Source organism: Zonotrichia albicollis, chromosome 5 (assembly GCF_047830755.1).
Source record: "Zonotrichia albicollis isolate bZonAlb1 chromosome 5, bZonAlb1.hap1, whole genome shotgun sequence".
In the NCBI taxonomy this organism is placed as follows: domain Eukaryota; kingdom Metazoa; phylum Chordata; class Aves; order Passeriformes; family Passerellidae; genus Zonotrichia; species Zonotrichia albicollis.
In genome coordinates, this window is record NC_133823.1 from 73,578,377 (window position 1) to 73,597,473 (window position 19,097).

General features: G+C 49.4%; 1 protein-coding gene across 1 annotated transcript in view; it reads right to left on the bottom strand.

Moving 5' to 3' along the window:
- FRAS1 (Fraser extracellular matrix complex subunit 1) overlaps window positions 1-19,097 on the bottom strand; it is a 102,136-nt gene that overhangs the window by 34,215 nt on the left and 48,824 nt on the right. Inside the window, exons 18-28 of the mRNA XM_074542107.1 lie at window positions 18,321-18,461; window positions 16,711-16,854; window positions 11,050-11,202; window positions 9,390-9,536; window positions 6,426-6,572; window positions 5,647-5,787; window positions 5,417-5,557; window positions 5,054-5,197; window positions 4,477-4,744; window positions 3,180-3,264; window positions 1,184-1,498 (exon numbers count right to left, since the gene is read on the bottom strand). Of these exons, the coding sequence (XP_074398208.1) occupies window positions 1,184-1,498; window positions 3,180-3,264; window positions 4,477-4,744; window positions 5,054-5,197; window positions 5,417-5,557; window positions 5,647-5,787; window positions 6,426-6,572; window positions 9,390-9,536; window positions 11,050-11,202; window positions 16,711-16,854; window positions 18,321-18,461 (1,826 nt within the window). The remainder of the gene's footprint in view (window positions 1-1,183; window positions 1,499-3,179; window positions 3,265-4,476; window positions 4,745-5,053; window positions 5,198-5,416; window positions 5,558-5,646; window positions 5,788-6,425; window positions 6,573-9,389; window positions 9,537-11,049; window positions 11,203-16,710; window positions 16,855-18,320; window positions 18,462-19,097) is intronic.

The following is a 19,097-nucleotide window of genomic DNA, read 5'->3' on the forward strand; positions in this document are numbered from 1 at the left end:
TCATCTACCTGCTTCCAGGCAGGGCAAGGTCAGCTGCCTTGCAAATACCTTGGAGGCCTCCCTTAGCTGGATCTCTAGAGGTCCGGGGTACCCCTAAAATAAACATCTTTTGCCTTTTTTATCCGTGTTCCTCCTGGCCTCTCAGAAAAGAAAGTCTTCCATGTCCCTTGGAACTGCAACTGTTCCAGCAAAGGGTCTGGATGGGAAAAGCAGCCATTAGCAACCAAAGGGACTGGGAAAAGCCCTAAAAGCTGCCCTGCTCTCACCTCTGTCCCCACCCTCATTCCCCTCTGTAGCCAAGTCTGCACAGAGAAAAGTGGAATGATAAGGAGAGACAAGGGAGCACAAAACAGGATAATAAAAGAAACCACTCTCAGTAATTCACCCTCACTGGCATTTACAGGAACCTGCTAAATCAGCAGTGGGGAAAAGAAGGTGTTACAAAGAACACAGAGTGGTGTCCAAGCATTTCCACTGCCCTTGTGATCCTGTTCAGGCTCCTTAGGGCCATGGCAGCGGTCTGGGTGAAAACCACAGGCAGGGCTCCTCCTGTTCCAGGAGTCTAATAGCAGCACCAGCCTTGAAAACAACGCCTTTTTCATCCCCAGGCTGCTGTATGAGTCACAGCACTAATTAACATTAATTACCACCATAGCTTTAGGGGAACCTGCAGGGTCCAAATGGGATCAGGGCCTCCTTTTGCAGAGCTCCACCGCCACACGGAGCACTCACCAAGCTCCCTTAAATTGTCCTGCCCAAGCTGCTGTGAAAGACATCTCACACAGCAGAGAGGGCCAAAGGGGGGCAATGTCCTCTCCTCCTAGCTCCTTCCAAGGTGGGGAACTCCAAGACAGTGTGTCAGATCTCTACATAGAAAACTGCAAACCATGACCTCTAATGACAGCTCTACTTGTTGCTACTCTTTCACATTAGGAAGGAATGAACATATCTTCAGCTTTTTTCCTTCTGCTTTATTGCAGTTTACTACCTTTTATCAAGTAACTATGGACTTTGAATCGGCAAAGCTGCACAACTGGAGCTGCGGCAAACCAAAAATTCAGGCAACCTCCAAAACCCACTCAACCCACTGCCTCCTGCGGCTGGTTACTCAGGATCAGTGACACCTCAGGGACAGAGTGGCACTCCTCAGGACCCCCAGCGTGGCTCACGTGGCAGCACGTACCTTGGGAGCAATGCTGACGAGGAGCAGGATGTTCTGGAAGTGGTACCCGTCGCTCACTTGCAGCAGAGCCGCGTCCTGCCGGCTGTCGGAGCCGTCGTGGGCGTAGCGCAGCCGGCCCGCTGCCAGCTCAGCCAGGGCCAGGGTGGCGGGGTCCCCAGCGGCCCCGAGCAGCCTGCCGTGCCTCGGGGGCTCCACGACCACCAGCACCACGTCCTGAGGGTTGTCACTGTCCCCCACGCCCAGCACCAGCTCCGATATGGTGCCGGTTTGCCCCCGGCCGACGAGGAGGGGCTCGTTCCGGAACACGAACGGCGCCTGGAACACAAAAGCAGCTCTGAGGTGTCTGCTGAGCCTGGGAGGCTGGATCATGATCAAAGGCTGGAATTAAAAGTTTGGGGATGAGGACATCAGCTCACTTCATCCCTGGAAATCTCCTACTTCTTAGCAGCAGAGAATTGCTCTCCACACGTTTTCCCCCGATGGGTAGATCTAAGAATATTTAGCATTATAACTGAATTAGTCCCTTTAAAAGAAGATTCTCATGCCACATTTGGCTTAGGAGAGGCAAAAACTTGGGACATTTATATAGCAAGCATGTGACTCTAGGTGATCCTCATGAGCCTTTTGAGATGACAGCAAAACCGGGTGTCTTCATCATCAGTCTTTATTTCATTCCCAACACTCCCCACTGCCTTACTCAACTTATACCAAAAACCTGCTAGAGGCCGTATTTCTGCTGGTTTAAATTAGTTCTCCAGTTCTCTGTCATCAAGAAAAGTTTCAATCTGCAGTGTCTATTGATCCCCATCAACACCGTTTGCCACGGGTAATGCACTGCCTCGGGAGGGAGGCGCTCCCACAGAGACAAAGGCAAAGCCCTGGGAACATCCACCAGGGAGCCACCTCACCTGAGCACGGCTTCCCAGGGTTACTGGGGACCAGCAGCCACAATTCCTATCATTAAACCTCACTTATGTATTCTGGGGCAGTCACTGCAGCTCTTACTCAGGTGAACGTCCTACTGAGGCAAACAAGAGATTAGGCTGAGCCAAGATCTCAGCACCAGCCAGAATCAATATCAACACTGCAGGATCAAAACCCACAGTTTGTCTTATTCTAAAGGACAAACTAGAGCACTTCTGATTTCCAGAAGTTATGGGAATGACTACTGTGGAATATAAATTACCCATGGGGAGGGTGGAGGCTGAGCCAGGCTTGTAGGCAGGAAGGAGCCAGCACTAGAACAGTTCTGTCAAGTCATCTGGTGCCCCTCTTAGGATGTAAATGGGCCTTAAGAGTAGCAGATTCTCTTTTGCACTTTAGGGTCTCTATTTGTAAGGATATGCCAAGTAGCCACAACTCCTGATAGAGCCTTCCACACTGGAAAAAGCTCAGTGTAAGCTGCAAAGCCCCCCTGGAAACCTGGAACCTGTTCAGGTGCCTGTACCCTCCCTGGGGTGAGACCCACAGATTGTCCACAGACTTTAAATAACAATAACACAGGAGACATTTGGCAGCACCACACCTTGCCCAGAAGTGGTGAGAAGTTTAAGGGACATGCTTCAACCAGCTCAGCTCACACTGATTTAATTCCCAGCTGTCCCAGAACAGAGCACTGAACCTGAGTGTCAAAGCTCTCCTGCAGTCAGGATCAACCCTGGCCCAACTGGCCTGCAGCAAGAGGCTGAGTGGGAGCAGCAGCAGACCCAGAGGACGACTGGAGCAGCAGGGATTCCTCAGCCCTCACTGATAATTGCTCTGTGACTGCACAGCTGCCACTCCCTGCACAGGCAAAATGGCACAGGCCAACCTCTCCAGTCAATTCCCCAAGTTCTTTTCCTCCATGTAACTCTTGGCTGCTGCCCTAAGGGAGAGCTGAGCCAAACCTGCCTGATGTGAGCCCCTGCTCAAGTTGTGCCCAGCTCCTCTGTTACCCCTGCAAGAAACCAGGGCTTCAGATGGTACCAAATTTGGGGTTGTTTCCATGCTTTCTTACCTGTGTTGAGAAGGCTTGAATGTTGATCACCTCAAGGTGGGAGAATGACTCTTGGTCACTGACCTTCAAGGAAAACTGTCCTTTCCTAAACAGGTCCCCAGCAAGGCAAAATACAGGATAATATAAATTAATGAAGTACTCTTCCAGGACTCAGCCATGATAAGCACATTATATATTCAGCAAAAGTGACTGGCTCAGTGACAGAAGCTTTAGCTCAGGTTTCCTTCAATTACATTTTTATAGTATTTTTTCCTGAAGATTCACAACAGTCACAACAGACAATAAAGCACCTTTAGCTGTGTGATAATATACCCTCATCTCCCTTTGAGCAACATCAGATGGCATCCCCAAGATAAAGTGCCAATTCTAAATGCTGCTAAAGAAAAACCTCACTTCTCTGGCTTCAGGACCTGCCAGGAATTTTTCTTCCCATTTACTTTTCAGTGATGCCACCCCAAACACCTTGAGGTTTAAAGTAACAGTATAAATAATAAATAGAGTGATATTTGGTAATAAAGCAGCTTTGTTTCTCAAGACAAGATGCTGACATTTCATGGTGACTACCAGGTAGACTAAAAAAAAAGCAGGATACAGGAAATACAGGAACATATGCCTGAAGTCTGGTGAGCACCAGCTAACCCTTGGCATCAGGACACCCTGAAAGTCTTCCTCAGATCCTGTTTAGATGGAAGACCTCCCTGATTTATACAGCCAGAAATTTAGAACAGTTCCACCCATGTCACTCTGGTGCCAAGGCTTTATGGCGATGCACATCAAGGGTGAGATTTGGCAGGGTGGCTGGCTTATTGCCTGGCTGCAGGAAAAATCTGCTTCCCTGCAACACCCTGGCAGTGTGAGCTTTGCCAGCTACTAATCACCACTAATTACTCCAGGGCACTAACAGAGCTGACCCTGGAGGCAAACAAGGAATGGCTGAGGGCAAACTCTGCCAGAGAGCACAGCAGTGACATCGCTTGAGCATCCTCCTAACAATGTCAACAAACTGTGGTAACAATCAGATTCATATGCCCGTTTTAACTCTCAGCTGAGGGCCCTGAAGATGGGACACATCCCTGCACCCCAAGAGCACAGAAGGTTTGGGACTGGGTCACAGTGAGCTCTTCCACCACGAACTGAGAAGTTTTGCAGCACCAGTTACACCACGGCACAGCGCAAGAAGCTGCAAGTCGGCTTAGCAGCAGCGGGAATGCTTCCAAGGGAAAAGGAAATGCCCGTTCTCAAGACACAGCAGTTTCTCTGTGAGGCAAGCGCTCAGTAAGAAGCGTCCCCGAGTCACCTGGGCTCCTGCGCGCCGTGCACGAAGCGCACCCTCCTGTCCCGCAGGTCGGCGCAGCCGAAGCGCTGCCCGGGGCGCAGCGGCGCCTCCCGGCCGGCCCGCAGCATCACCAGGCGGCCGCTGGAGGGAACGCTGTCCACCTGGAACTGCGGCTGGCGCCAGGCAGCGGCCGCATCGCAGCCCAGCAGGGCCGGGGCCAGCGGCCGCACCCCGCCAATGCCCACCGTCAGGGTGCCGCCCACACGGGAGCTCCGGGGATGCCTGCTGCCTGGAGGGAAAGGGGAGAGCCGTCACTGCAGGGCTGTGCTGGCACCGTGCCTGGCAGCACTGGCTCTGGGCGGCCAGGTGAACTGCAAGCCATCCCAATCCCCACCACGACTTGGGCAAGTGACTTCCCACCTTGATTTCCCCGTCACAGAACTGAAAGCCAGCTGCAGACAGACTAGTAAATCTTCATTTAGAATAAAGAATGGATAAGTAACCGCTCGGTTTGATTCAGGAAGGGATTTCCTCCAAGACATTTTGTCACTGGCTTTACACTGATGATAAATGGTGCTGTCTCTTGAGAAGCACTCACCTTCTTCACACTCTCTGGTCCGTGGATTGCCATAGAAACCCTGGCCACAGGCAGAAACACAGATCTTATTCTTCAGAAACGTGCTGCCGTCACAGAGGTGGCACAGGCTGCCACTGTCACACTCCAGGCATCCAGGAGGACAAGCTGCATGGGACGGAAAGCACAACCCCACTGAGACAAAACCAGTCTCAGTCTCAAAACCAGCACAGCCACTGGCACGCAGAGCTGTCCCCAGGCTCAGAGCAGAAACACCACTATGTGTGTCAAAGAGTCAAAACAGTGGGCAAAGAGCTATGATAAAAGCTGGCAAGCAGTTCCTTCCTCATTTGCCCACCGTGCCTGCGCCAGGCTCATGGTGCTCACCTGTGCACTGGCGCTGTGCCTCGTCTGCGAGGTATCCCTGCCCGCATTTGGGGACACAGGCACTGCCCAGGAGGAAGAACGGGGCTGGGCAGAGGCTGCACTTGTCTGCTTGCTGGCACTGAAGGCAGGGCTGGTCACACCCTGAAGAGACACAGGCAAAGAGCTCAGCACGGCAGCTCCTGGGAGACAAGCAGGGAACATGCTGGAGGGAATGCTCCACGAAAACTCACTCTGGCACGTGTCTGATTCCCGGTAGAAAGCCGGAGGACACTGTTCCACACAAGCTCCTTCGTGCAGAACGTGGCCTTCCATGCACTGCAGGCAGTCAGTCCTCTGGGGACCCTTGCAGGCGTTACAGCTCCAGTCACACTCTGGCAGAAAACAGAAATCAGTTCAGGGCAGCCCCTTCCGGGGTGCTCACCCTGCACAAGGGCTTAGCACTTGGGGTCTACAAGCTGTGGGAAAACATCACTTATTTCCATCATGGAACACTCCGCTGGGGAGTTCTGGAAATCTTTCAAGTCACGTGTCTTTTAAATCCCTCCAAACTGCTGTTTCTGCAGCCATCCGCTGATGCAGGGTTTAGTAAGACACAGAGAGAGACAGGTAAGTACAGGAGGCCAGATAAGCCCCTGCAAAGAGACTTAGCCTGGCAAGCTCACTCTTTATCAGCTGACCCGTGACTAAATGAATTGCTGGACCTGACCCCTGAAAACTTTGCTGGCTCAGTTACAAAATCATTTACAAGAGAGCGATTTGCAATCATCTTGTTCCACTGAAAGGCTCAAGTATGTGACAGCAGGCTGCCCAAAAAGCAAAAAAAAAAACCAGCAGAAACCTCACAAGCAACCTGTCACTGAACAATTTTCCCCTTCCTGCACCCTTTTTAAAGCAGGCCACCTGCACAGCTCCCGCTGCCACCTAACGGATTCTTAGCCAAGGTCACTTGCATTTATTCCTTTTTCTCTTTCCTTTTTTTCTCCCTTGGTACCAGCACGGCGTTTCTCACCTTTGCAAGTGTTGGTGGCGAAGTCCAGGTAGTACTGCTGGGCACAGCCGTTGTACTGGCACTCCCCAAAGAGCAGCACCTGGGCTGCGTCCCTGCACGACGTGCAGCCGGCGGCCGAGTCGCAGCTCCGGCACTGGCTGCTGCAAGCTGTGGGAACACGAGGGAGAACAGCTCATTCCTCACCCTGCTTACCCTGCAGCCCTGCTGCCCCCCTCGTCCTCGGCGGGCACTCCAGGGGTTTCGCTTGTTTTGCTCCTTTTCGCAATCTCCAAAGTGTAAAAGAGCCTCGTTCCGTTTGGAGTTAGGCTGGAATGTCCCCTCACGCTGCTTCTTACTTTGCTCTGGACAGGTCAGGGTAAAACATGGACCCTGAATCCAAAACCCCAAATAAGAGCTTTCCCTGCCTGTGTTTTATTTTTAAATTTCCTTTTTCATACAACTGAAACACACAAGTTTGGAGAGCAGAGCAGACTGCTGCAATCCTTGGTGGGACCAAAGGCCCATTTAATTTCACTTAACATTTGTACCTTTTTATCTGCGCACAGTGTGAAATTCTGGAGCTGCAGGGAGCAAAAAAGATGCCAGGAAAAAAAAAATAATTCAGGGATTTACTGAATCTAGGATCAAAGTCCAGAGGTTCAGAATATTTCAACTCACCTCTTTGATGTCCAGGAACTAAACTTTGCAGGAAGCTGTACTAACAGTTTGGGTGATAAATACTGACATGTTCATTCAAAACACAGTTTTATAACCAAATATCCTCCAAAGTAAATGTGAAAATACCCATGTTGCTCTCCCCGAAGAAGGAACACTGTTTTTCAAAACAGTACTCTGAAAAATGTCACAGAAGGTCTGCATTTTATTGATCTACAAATGATTCCTAGCAAAATGTTTACTTAAAGAATCAAGCAGCTGCTTTTAGGTGCTCTGGTGCCACTCTGATTTTTCTTCACTTAAGAACACTACATGAAAAAAATTATTTTTTTCAAGTGCTCCAAAGGACCAACTATTAAAAATACAGTAAAACATTCTACATGAGGCCTAAATCCACGGGAAGCTGGCTGCCCATGGAGGCATGCCAGAAGAGTAAGCAAAAACTGTATCTGGAAGCAAACCTGTCTGCTTGTTTTATCAGCACGACTCCCTATCTGCATTTTTAAGCCCGTTAAGCTTCTCACTGTTCGTGGGCCAGGATGTCATTGAGTTTAAAAATATCTCCCAGGGCCCATACGTGCACTCAGCATCTCTCTGAACCTCCTTCCAACCCTGAGTTCCTCAAAAGTGCAAGGAGACTAAAACAAACGTTGAAAAGGGACCAGGTTTTCTCAGCCTGGCAGCCAACCTCCGATTAAACAATCTTCATTCCCTCCAAGTGGCAGTTTCCCAGCAGCCTGGGACAATTTGTATCTCCCTGGCTTATCAGCAGCACTTGAAAAGGCACAAGTGACACTTGGAATGACAAAAATCCAACACACTTGGCCTTGAGCCCCCTGCTCCAAGGATTACAAACACTTCTTAAAAAGCCATTTGCAATAAGGAGATTAGAGTAGCTAAATTGGCTTGCAAAAAAAAAAAAAAAAAAAATCTATTTGAGGCCCTGAACCAAATTCAGGAAGGGTGCAGGCCTCATGAACATTCCCAGTCTAGGCTGATATCCTGAGGCAGGAGCTATCAAGAGGAAAGCTTTCATTAGAAAGGGACATGTTAATTAGGAAGGGAGATAATTTGGTGCAGCAAGCAAGAAGAGAATCCCTACTGCTGGAGAAAACCGAGTATTTTTATTGAGCTTGTAAGAAGCCAGCCAGAACATTTTTTTTAATTCCTATTTTTTATTACTTTCCCTTTTTTTTATTATTATTATTATTATTGAATGCCCTTTTTCGGTTTTTTTCCACAACAGAAGAATGATACAAGTATTTCCTTGAACTTATGTAAGGTGTCTCCATTTCTGCTGATCAGATGGAAATAATAGTTTCAGGAGAACCATCTATTTCAACAACAGGCAGGTAAAGCTGACAACCACTTCAGTTTCCTCCTACAGGACCTCATCAGTGACAAAACTGGGTCTAGGTAGGATGACACTGATACCTGGGCTCAGTGCAACAGAGTTATTTTATCATAAATTGGGAGAATTTGAATCAGGGTAACACAGGACTTCACCAATCTGAGTGTTCAGGTTCACAGTGACCAAACCACATCAGCATTCACTCACTTTTAGGTATGTGTATTATAGTGGGACAATTCAAGCAGGGCTTTTTCCAGTTCTTTGTATCTTTGGGCCATATAATTTTGCATTTTTGAACATCAAGCCAAATAATTTTTGAGAGGAATAACCCAGGGTTGGAGTGAACCCAAAACAATAAAGGAAAAGAGAGGCCCTGAGAGATGCATAAAGGATACCAATAGTGGGATAAAACACAGCCCAACACCAGATCAGTTCCACCAGATCATTAGGATCAGCTCAGGTCTGTGTCTACAAAGCTGTGCCTCAGCTCTCCTGGGGTTTCCCATGAGGAGAAATGGACACAAAAGCTCCAGTGCAGCTTCCATGGCATGTACTGGCAGGCAGTGCAGTGGGGAGGGGGTCTGCCTTAGCAAGGACTCGTTAAAGCTGGTCTCAACTTGCCAGGTTTTCATCAAGCCCGGGATCCATCACAGGGAAACCTACACAAATGCTCCTGCAGGTTTTTACAGCAGGACACAAAGCCTCTTGCCTTTGAGGTCAATAACAAAACTGCAACTGTTTTGAAATTTCAGCCCTGCTCTAGGCTCTGCTCCTGAGGCAGCTCATCACCTCTGTCAAGTCACATCACATTTTTAGGCACCTGAAGCCTTATTTTTTTTTTCCAGGCAGCAGCCAGGGTGAGCAAAGCAGCAAGAAGAGGCTCTGTGGGAAGGAGAGGGGCCGGGGCAGAGGGGCAGAGGGGCAGAGGGGCAGAGGGGCAGAGGGGCAGAGGCACTCACGTCTGCAGGTGTTGCTGCCATCCCTGTAGAAGCCCAGGGAGCAGCGCGGAGCGCACGCGCCCGTGTGGGACAGCACCAGGCCGCCGCCGCAGGCCGAGCAGGCCGAGGGGCCCTCGCCGGTGCAGCTCTCACAGGAAGGGTGGCACGCTGCAGGGACAGCAAAAACAAGGCTTCTGAGCAAGGGAAAACAGCTCTCAGGGCAAGGGGCACAGGCTTCAGCAGAAACACTCTGGGACTGGGAGCAGGGGGGTGAGCACCAGAAACTCCTGCCAAGTCTAAGCCCTCAGTGGTGCACAGTGCCCCCCACCCAAGGAAGGATCCTCTCCTCTCCTTCTTTTCACCCTCTTCTCTTCAGCCTTTCCTTCTTAAGGAAAACCCTTGCAGGATGTGGCCAGGACGTGTCTAACAGAGAAGAGTGAAAAAAGGGCTAGCACATACCTCCCCCTCATGCTTTCTCCCAGCTAGACTCAGGTTAGATCCTCTGTGTCTGTGCAGGAGCCATCCAGTGCTTTTCTGACAGCTCCACACTTCCCTGAAGATTCACATCCATCCCTCCAGCAGGAATTGCACTGATGGAGACCAGACTACCTCCATGCACCCTCTCCACATTTCCCTCGTGGCTTTTCAGGCTCATTTCTTAGTCTGACCAAAGGGATTTAAAATACCACAGGGGCTGAGGCCAATGTACCCTATTACTTTCTCCAGAGAGGTTACTTACAAAATGATTAATCTGTTTTACTTCTTGACAGGCCTTTATTTAAAGATTGATGCCATCATTACACCTATCATGATAGGTGTAAAATTAATCATGAGAAAGAGTGGGCAAAGGGATCAGAAGCTGTGCTGGGGATCTTAAAAGGCAGAACAAAATATCCTACAGGCTGTGACACAGTCTGAAAAATGCACAGCTCCTTTTAAATCAAACCTTCAAGCCAAAGGGAAGAAATGTTATCCCTAGGCTTACACTGCCAGGAAGGCAAAACCTCTCTTTCTCTCTCAGGGGCCTTTCCAATCAAGTGACACAGAGTATGCTTCATAGCTCTGAGATCTCATTTGTCAAAACCAGGTAAATAAACACACAGCTCCCAGAATGCTGGAGAGAAGCTTTGAAATATTACCTGCCCTGAACTAGATTAGGAAATGCCACTTCCTGCAAAAGGAGCATCTCCATTGTGCTGAATTTCTGCTCTGGGTTCTTTTCTCTCAAACTGAAGTGCAATACCCCCTGCTCAGCTTGGAGCTTTACCGCTTCTCTGTCAGGCTCCGAACAAGAGAAGGAATCTGCTTCCTTCTAAGAGCCCAGGGAGTAGAAAGCAGCTCAGACAATGTCTGGAACATGAAACCACACCAACAACAACAAGTGGAGGAGATGCAGGCACATGTCAGAAAATGAAATGTGCCCTGGGTGCTGCATCCATTGCCCCAGCCTAGAAAGCTGAATGGAATTGGCTTTCTGTTTGGGGAGCTGCTATCAGGGCCGTTATTGCACCAAGACAAGCCTCAGCAACACATCCTGAAAAACCTCCTACAGCACGAAAACAAAGCTGTTCCTTTGCCAGCGGGACAAGGCCTCTCCACTGGACAGGAGCCCTTGGCGGGCGCGGTGGCAGGGGCGCAGGCAGCTCCTGCAGCTCCCGGGGTCTCTGCAGGAGGCACTCACGTTTGCAGGCTCCGTGCTCGGCGTAGTGTCCCGCGGGGCAGCGCGGCAGGCAGCGATCCCCCAGCAGCAGGTGCCGCCCGTGCTGGCACCCCAGGCACACGCTGCCGCCGTCCCGCACATCGGCCACGCAGCGCCGGCACAGGGGGTGGCAGTCTGCGGGGAACAAGGGACACTGAGCACACGGCACGGCTGACAACGGCAGCGGGGATGCAACTTGGAGAGCGAGTCCCCCTACCCGAACCTCCCGCATCCTCTCCTCTTGCCTCCTCCTCATCTTGTGCTCTTCCTGAGCACCGCAGCGTTTTCACTTTCTCTCCTGCCCCACTGAAGCATCCTCTTTCCATCCTCAGGTGAGCTTGGGAAAGTTTTGCACAAAGCCAGCTCAAAGGCCTTTGCTTCCCCAGCCCTTTCTCTGATGCTGAGTGCCTCTGCCTCAGGCACCCACCTCCCTCTGCTCCCACCACGGCAAAACGAGGAGCAGGACCTGCACAGCTGCATCACCTTCTCCTGTGGTTCCTGCTGCTCCCATTTTCCCACACCAACCAGCCATCCACACCCTGAAACAGCCCCAGCAGCCCTCCAAGCCAGGCCAAGAGTGGCATCAGAGTGCCTCCAAACCTTTTCCTTCCTCCATTTCTCCCCAGCAGGACGCAAGCTTGCGTCTCCTGACCTCTGCCTGAACTTAGGTGCTTCACCAGGTTTGACAACAAGGCTTTTGTGTGCACAAAGGTGCAGTGTAAGGCAACCTGGAAGCCAAATTAATCCTCATTATGGTAATCGAGAAAATTATAAAGGAAATGACAAGTGTCTTGAAAGATATGTAACAATGAGGCTTGATTGGAGTGCCTGGCCTCTTGTCAGATTTCTGCTGCAGGTTCACCTTTCTGTCTTTTGTCTCCTGTGACAGCACTACTACAGGCTGTCAGGCAATCTAGATTTACAAGCTGAGCACAGGCTCACACGGGAGCCTGGAGGAATTCTGCATCCACAGCTGCAGGAGCCTGGCCCCAGCTGGCACCTCCTGCGTGTCACACACAGGAGACTCTCACCCACACTGCTGCAAAAGCCCAGGAGCAGCCCAGAAACGGATCCAGTCCTGACTGCAGGCAGGAATCCAAGCTTCTTACAGAGCTGCCTCCTTCAGCTCCTGCTCTTACCGGGTGCAGAACCATGGGGTTTCTGCCCTGTGCTCTCAGCCTCGGAGCTGGGAACGCCCAGCCAGAGTTGGGGCACAGAGGTGGAGTCCCTGGAGCCAGAAAGGATCACATGCAGCCCACCTTAGAGAGCAGGGACTGCGAGATCATCCCAAACGCCCTGAGTACCTGTGATTTGTATGGGCTGCAGGTGGGGTGATGGGGTTTATGTGCTTATAACCAATAAAATTACCAAAAATCCAATTAGTTTTTTGTACTTCCACATTTACCTGGTAATATGATGACTCTCCTTACTGCTAAAATAATACTCCTCCAGTTGAATCTCTTGCTAGAGCCCCTGGTCTCTAATAAAGAGCTTTGGCAGGGTATAATGAGTAACAAATCTGCTCAAAAGGTTTCATACACAGAGCATAAAAATGAGGCTGAGAAAATGCAGGGTATCCACACAGTCAGTATCTGCAGCAAAAACCCAGATTCTCACAAACTAACACCCAAAAATCCAAGTATCTACAAAACTCAGTGCTGCTGCAGCAGAGTTTTCCCTTCACAAGCCTCTATTTTCGCTCCAGCGAGTGGCAAGAGTTTTCTCAGTTACTGTTTTAGGATGAATCAGCCCCATCACTCTCTTGTTCCTTTGCAAGCCTGGAGATCAAAGCACACACAGCACCAACAAAAAACCCAGGGCTGCTGCTCATGGTGAATTTCAGGGACACTGGGGAGTGAGTGAGAGAGCGAGGGAAGAACTGAAGGGCTTTGTTTAGGGAGAGATGATTTCACTGTTTCACAGCAGGCTCCCTTTGAAGCCAGGACTAACAGAAGGGGGATGTTTTCCTTGAGCTTCTCAGTCATTCCCCAGCCCTTCTTGTTTCCTGCTTCTGCCTTCTCCCTGCCAGTCCTGCGGGCACAGCCTGTGGGGTTTGGGTTTTCTGGAGCCTTCACATCTCCAGCAGGCCGCAGGTCAGTGCCACACTAGTGAGTTAATTCCCTTAGATCCCTTCCAACTGAATTCTTAGGAATTCTGTCACCCCTTAGCTGGTAGTCCCAATGCCTCCCTCCTCATCTTTCTGAGACTGCTGGCTCTCCTCCCACTCTCCAAGCAAAATGTTTTCCTGCTCCCCTGCCAGCTGGCTCTGATTTCCCTCTTCCCCACCTCTGTGCAAAAATAACCCCCATCACCGATCTTCCTGTGAAGCTACTTCCATTGCAAAGCAGAATGGAAGTGCTTCCATGGATTTCCAGAGTTACCCTCTTCAGCTTTCTCTTAGCAAATAAAGCAAGAAAACCGTGCCCTTCCTATATGGAAATTATCTGTCACCGGTTGTTCTAAGACAAAAGAGGCTCTTGTGGAGACAAAACCATCTCTGAAGTGTTTGTGAATGCTGACAAAGGAAACCGGTGGCATTTCTGCCTCTCAGCTCCACCACTTGCTGAGCATATATTGTTTAAACACATCATCCCTCTTAGGGGCTCTCCAGGAAGGTATTTCCTGATGCAAGTTTTGTGCTGTGCTCTCAGGTGAGACCTGAGGTCTACAACAGAGCATGACTTAAAATCAGCACTGGAAACACCCCACGCTCTATAGTCACCTCAATGGGCAAAAAAGCCTCTGGTCTTACAGTAATTCCAGAAAGCAAGTCAGTGTGGTTGGTTTAGGAGGATATGCAACACTGACCAGGATCTTTGGCTTGCTTTGGTTGCTGGAATGTTTTTCTTGTGTCTCTTTTCCAAGACCTGAGAGGGAACCTGTCATTGAAAGAAGCCAAGTGAATTCCTGGTGAAGTGACAGCAGGTTTGCAGGGATCTGCCTGCTCTGGGAGAGCCTCCCCAGGCAGTGTGAGGGGTGAGACCCAGCTGGAAAGTCGCTGGCACAAAGGAGCCCAGAGCAAAGCAGGGACAGGGTTTTCCCTCCTCTGGCAGCCCAGCTGCTGGCTCTGTAGGAGGCTGCAGAGCGTGAGGGAGTGGAGCTGAGCCCCTCTGGCTCCAGCTCTCTGTGGTGGTATCAGTGTCTCTCTAAACGGACAGCAACAGCTCATTAATTTTACAAGGAGCTGAGGATATTTCTTGTTGTCAGAGTGTCCCTTCTGGAATTTTAAGAGCAAGGCAGCAAAGCTTGTTACAGGCCCCCTCCTGAGCGAGCTCCTCTGGTTCAGCTTTGAAGGTTTTCCCAACTGCACACGGGCTAAGAAAGCAAGGGCCTGAGGAACACAGGCAGTGGGAGCTCTGGAGTTAAAACCACACTGAGATGGATTCTCCATCAGCTGGCATGCACAGTTTTCTTCCACACTAGCCCCTCTGCCCTTCCATGCAGTCAGGAAAAGTCAGGAAAAGCCAGGGAAGCTTCCAGATAAACAGGGAAACCTCAAATCAGAAAATCACGGGCAGGACAAGGCTTTGAGCAGTGATTGGGACTTGTAGAGTGCTGACTGCAAAGTTTGCTGAAGCTGAGGTCAAGCTGAGCCAGAGGGAGAGGGACATCTGGGAAGTGGGAAAGCAAACACCACAGAAGCTGTGAGATCCAATGGGGGATGGCTCGAGTCTCAAGCACATTCCTGTACATTTGGGCTATAAAGTGAAATTAATCAATTGAGCGCTCTCAGGGGAGAATTGGCACAAATTCCGTGTGCCCAAAACAGAGCTCAGAGACTCACTGATTTTCTGAAAGTTGAGGACATTTTATCTTTCCTCAGCTTAAATGTGAAATGCTTATTTGATTAACTGCTGAAAACAAGACCTTTTTTTGTTCCTATTAACAAGGCAAATGTTCCAATCCTCATTCAGGTAACAGTCACAGTAACACCATTAATTCCCAGGCAATGGTTTGCAGTGACAGTTGCTTTTCTGCAGCCTCTGTGAAAGATTTCCCCCTCCAGGTCCATAAAGGATGGCAGGTGACTGTGATGCACAGCAGGCCCTGTAAGCCATAACACAATTCTGCCTGCAGGGTGGGGAATTAAAGATAAATGGGAAGATAATTGTAAAAATATATTGCTTTGGGAGGTGAAGGAAAAAGCTTTGTTAGATTCTGTTGCAAATCATATCTTATGAGGGTGTCAGGAGTTTTAATGTGCTCTTTTATGGGACAGCTGCTCTTTAACTGGTAATTAATAACTTGCAAGGGCAAATTCAGCATTTCAATCAGTGCTAAATGATAGATTGAGTGAAACTTAACAACCTGGATGTGGAGCACTTTACCTCCAGGAGAACTGGCCACAAACATCCTTTGCTTAAACACCAGACATAAATTTAGCACAAAGAGCAACGCACTTCAGACTGCAGACCCTGGGCCAGAGCACAACTTTTTGGTCAAGGTGAAAAACCTCAGTAATGTTGCTCTGCAAGGGTTCTCACAGGTTCTGGGGGACACTAAAGGTGCCCATGCCACAAGGAATGCCCTCCACACTGCTCCTACTTCCTGGGACATCTCCCTGGTGACCACTGGGATTGGGAGCAGCAGAACTGCTCCATGACACCAAACAAAGGGATAATTAAAGAATAAATCCTCCTCAGAAAGAGTGCTGACTGATGATAAATGGCACTAGGTTTTCCCAATACAATTCACAGGGGAAGGCCACTTTTCCACAGGACTTCTTTCATAGGAAGCATAAATGCAAATTAATGGGGAAATAAGGTGGAAGAAATACAGAGCTCTCACATGTCAGGACATTAGTAAGTACCACTGTATCCCCCAAAATTGTACAGCACAGAGACACCTCATTACACTGAAATGCTGAATTATTTCCAGTTTGCAGCTATCTGGCTCTATCTTGATTCCCCAGCCTGAATTCCTAAGGAGCTGTACAGTACTTTTAGGATAGTTTCCTGCTCCTCACACACTTTCTTTTCCTGCTCTTTTTGTCCCTGCAGACAAAACAGTCACTGTTGTTTAAAAGGGAGATGAAGAAATGGTTCATAGAATTAAGCTGTGGAGAGCAAAGAAACAAGTCTTTCATTAAAAAACATCCAGGACATAGATGTTCGGCAAAGAGAAGGCTCTGTGAAGGGAAATCATATTAAACTGAGAACAATAGCCTCTCAATGGATATATTTATTACTCCTAATGCATTTTTCCCTTTTCTTAGGATTCCTTATCTCATTTGGAACTGTTCAGCCCGGATTAAGCCTCACACACCGTAGCTTTTTCTGATAAAGAAAAAAGAAAAGGCTTGATAAAGCTCAGAAATGGTTGGAGCAGTTCCCAGGATATGTTTATACGTGTCTGTGGGACGGATTAAAAGCGATTTTTCTTTTTAAACAGATAAATGCAATCAGTGGTTTCAGATGATGGGCTTAAGCGCAGGCAGCGAGCACCCACACAGCACAACCCCCATCCAGAAATCCTATTACCTCCCAGAAACGCACACAGCAACTCTTGCTGCGCCAGCTTTCCTTTAGGGCCCCATCAGCCGCTTCTGTGGATCACAAATTCCAACCTGGCTGATTTTGCTGAGCAGGAGCCAAGCAGCTTTGCAGCAGCAGTCAATGGCACAGACACCCAGGCCTGACTCACCCGTGCAGTGGCCTGCCAGGCTGAGGTACTGCTCCTCCCTGCAGCCTGTCCTGCACCTGCCGGCGTCCAGCGTGGCACGCGGGTGGCAGGCGGAGCACTCCCACTCAGAGGGGCCGTGGCACGTCCTGCAGGACGGGTGACAGGCTGGCGGAGAGAATCAACACTCCTGCTTAGGCTACCGGCCAGCCCTCTCCCCTCCCTTCCCAAAAACCAGCTCCCACCACCAAGCATGGGCACAACGCGGCCTCGTGGCACCAGGGGCTGCAGGGCTGTGGCTTGGAAGGCTCATTTTGAACAAACGAGGTGAGAAATGGGTTGTCAGTGATTTGTTCCCTGCATTAATCAAGGTATAGATCTAGACACAACATAAAAGAGGGAGAGAGAGGTGGGTTGGCCCTGTTATTCCTCCCTCCAGCATATGCTTGTGCATATAAAAAACCAGAGTGGGATGCACAGGGGAGATAAATTAAACTTCTCTTGGGACTCTGTCAACATCATTGTGGTGCTTGATATGCATGAGAGGAAAACTGGGGAATGGTTTTTCCACTGTGCCCTCCCAAACTGAAACCTCTGGAGCAGGAATGCCCTGCCAGCTCATTAGCCACTTCTGTCTGCCAAAAGCTCAACAAAGACATGGCAGAGAAAGTGGCTAAAGAGCACTCAAAAATATTTCATGGGCTGCTTTTGTATCCTCCCAGCTTTAATGACAGATGTCAGATTTCCATGCTACAGATCTGAGGGAGATAAAAATACTATGGCTACCAGTCAGTAATAAATTCTTAAAAACTACTTTCAAAGCTCTTTAGGAATAAAAGGACACAGCTTGCAAGATGGCACTTTCCTGACACCAAAATTTTGTTTCTAAGACATTTTTATAAGCCTGAAAGGGCGTAAAGCAGCACTCAGCAGTTACCTCAGCTCTAAGGTGGCAGTGCACACCTCAGAACTGATCAATCTTTACAATGGCCTGCCAAATAAATCTATTTATAGAGTTTTTCCTTGGCTGAATAAATTAAATAAATAGAGCAATGGACTTTTTAGGAAAGGCTTTTCTCTCTAAATCTGAGGCTTTGCCAAATAAAAGCATTTTGTTTTTTTGGTGTTGTCCATTAAAGAGTTTTTTTCCACAGCACACGAGCTAGGAACACCACCCTGAAATCAAGCGCAAAAGATCTTCAGGGAAACAGTCCTGAGGAGCAAAACTTATTGCAATTTATGATTCCAAGTGCATGTCTGTTGCCCTAGCTTTTTTAGATTTTCTAAGCCTTCTGATGTTTACCTTCTTGAAACGAACTTTCTCACACACTTTATGCGAATAACTTATTGTTTTGCATTCTTTGATGGAGAAGAAATTCTTTTATGGAGACTGCTGGCTTGTCCAGTGCCATTGGAGAGGTGGCACTGCCATCCCCCAATCCGCTGTCACTTTTAGAAATCTCTGTGTGTTGGAGTCAGAAATTCACCTTCCCTCTTTTTAACCCTGGAGGGCCGCGTGTCGGCGCGGTTTCATTTCTCTCTCCCTTAGGAGGAGATTCCATTCCCCAAACTGGACTGCAAACCCCTGAACGCCCTCAGAGCAGTTACAGCCCCAGCAGCTGCAGGGCACTCACGGGAGCAGCGGTTCCTGTGGCTGAAGAGCCCCTCGGGACACGAGGGGAGGCACTGGCCCTGCAGCAGCACGCCGGGAGCCGGGCAGGCCGTGCAGTCCCGCGAGGAATTGCCCACGCAGCCTGCGCAGGAGGAGTGGCACTCTGGGACACAACAACACACAAAACCACGTCAATTCCGCCTTATTGCGCTCCTTACCGCCTCAAAATGTGCTTGGGAGAGGTAGGAAGGAGTGCAGAGTAGAGAGCAGTTCCTGAAGATAAGGGGCAGGCAGAGACAGCTGCAGATTTGAGATCTCTTGGCACCCACTGAAATGCAAAGCTGAGCTGCCCAACACCATGCGATGCTCTGGTCCTCCTCGAAGAGCTCTGGGGTTCTGCAAACTCACCAGCTGCTGAAGTCACCCTCTGTTATCAGCCTGCAGCCACTCCAGGCAGGGTTTCCTATCACTGCACAGTTACCATCCACTCTGGAGCAAACACCCACAGAGGTGGACTGGCCACCTGAAACAAACACTCACCACAAGGATGGCCCAGCCAGAAGGAGGAGAGCAGGTAAAAACTGCATTTCTTTCCTGGAACTGGCCCTAAACCAAACCATCTTCAGCTAAGCCATCTGATTAAATAAATACATAAACTCACTAGCCAAAAACCTCACACTTATTAGAGTGGCTGGAGGCTACAGGTTCTACTGTGTGAGCTGAACGCAGACCTCTGGACTCTGGGGAGACAAGACACAGGGCTGGACAGAGCAAATTAATGAAATAAAGTAATTTATAC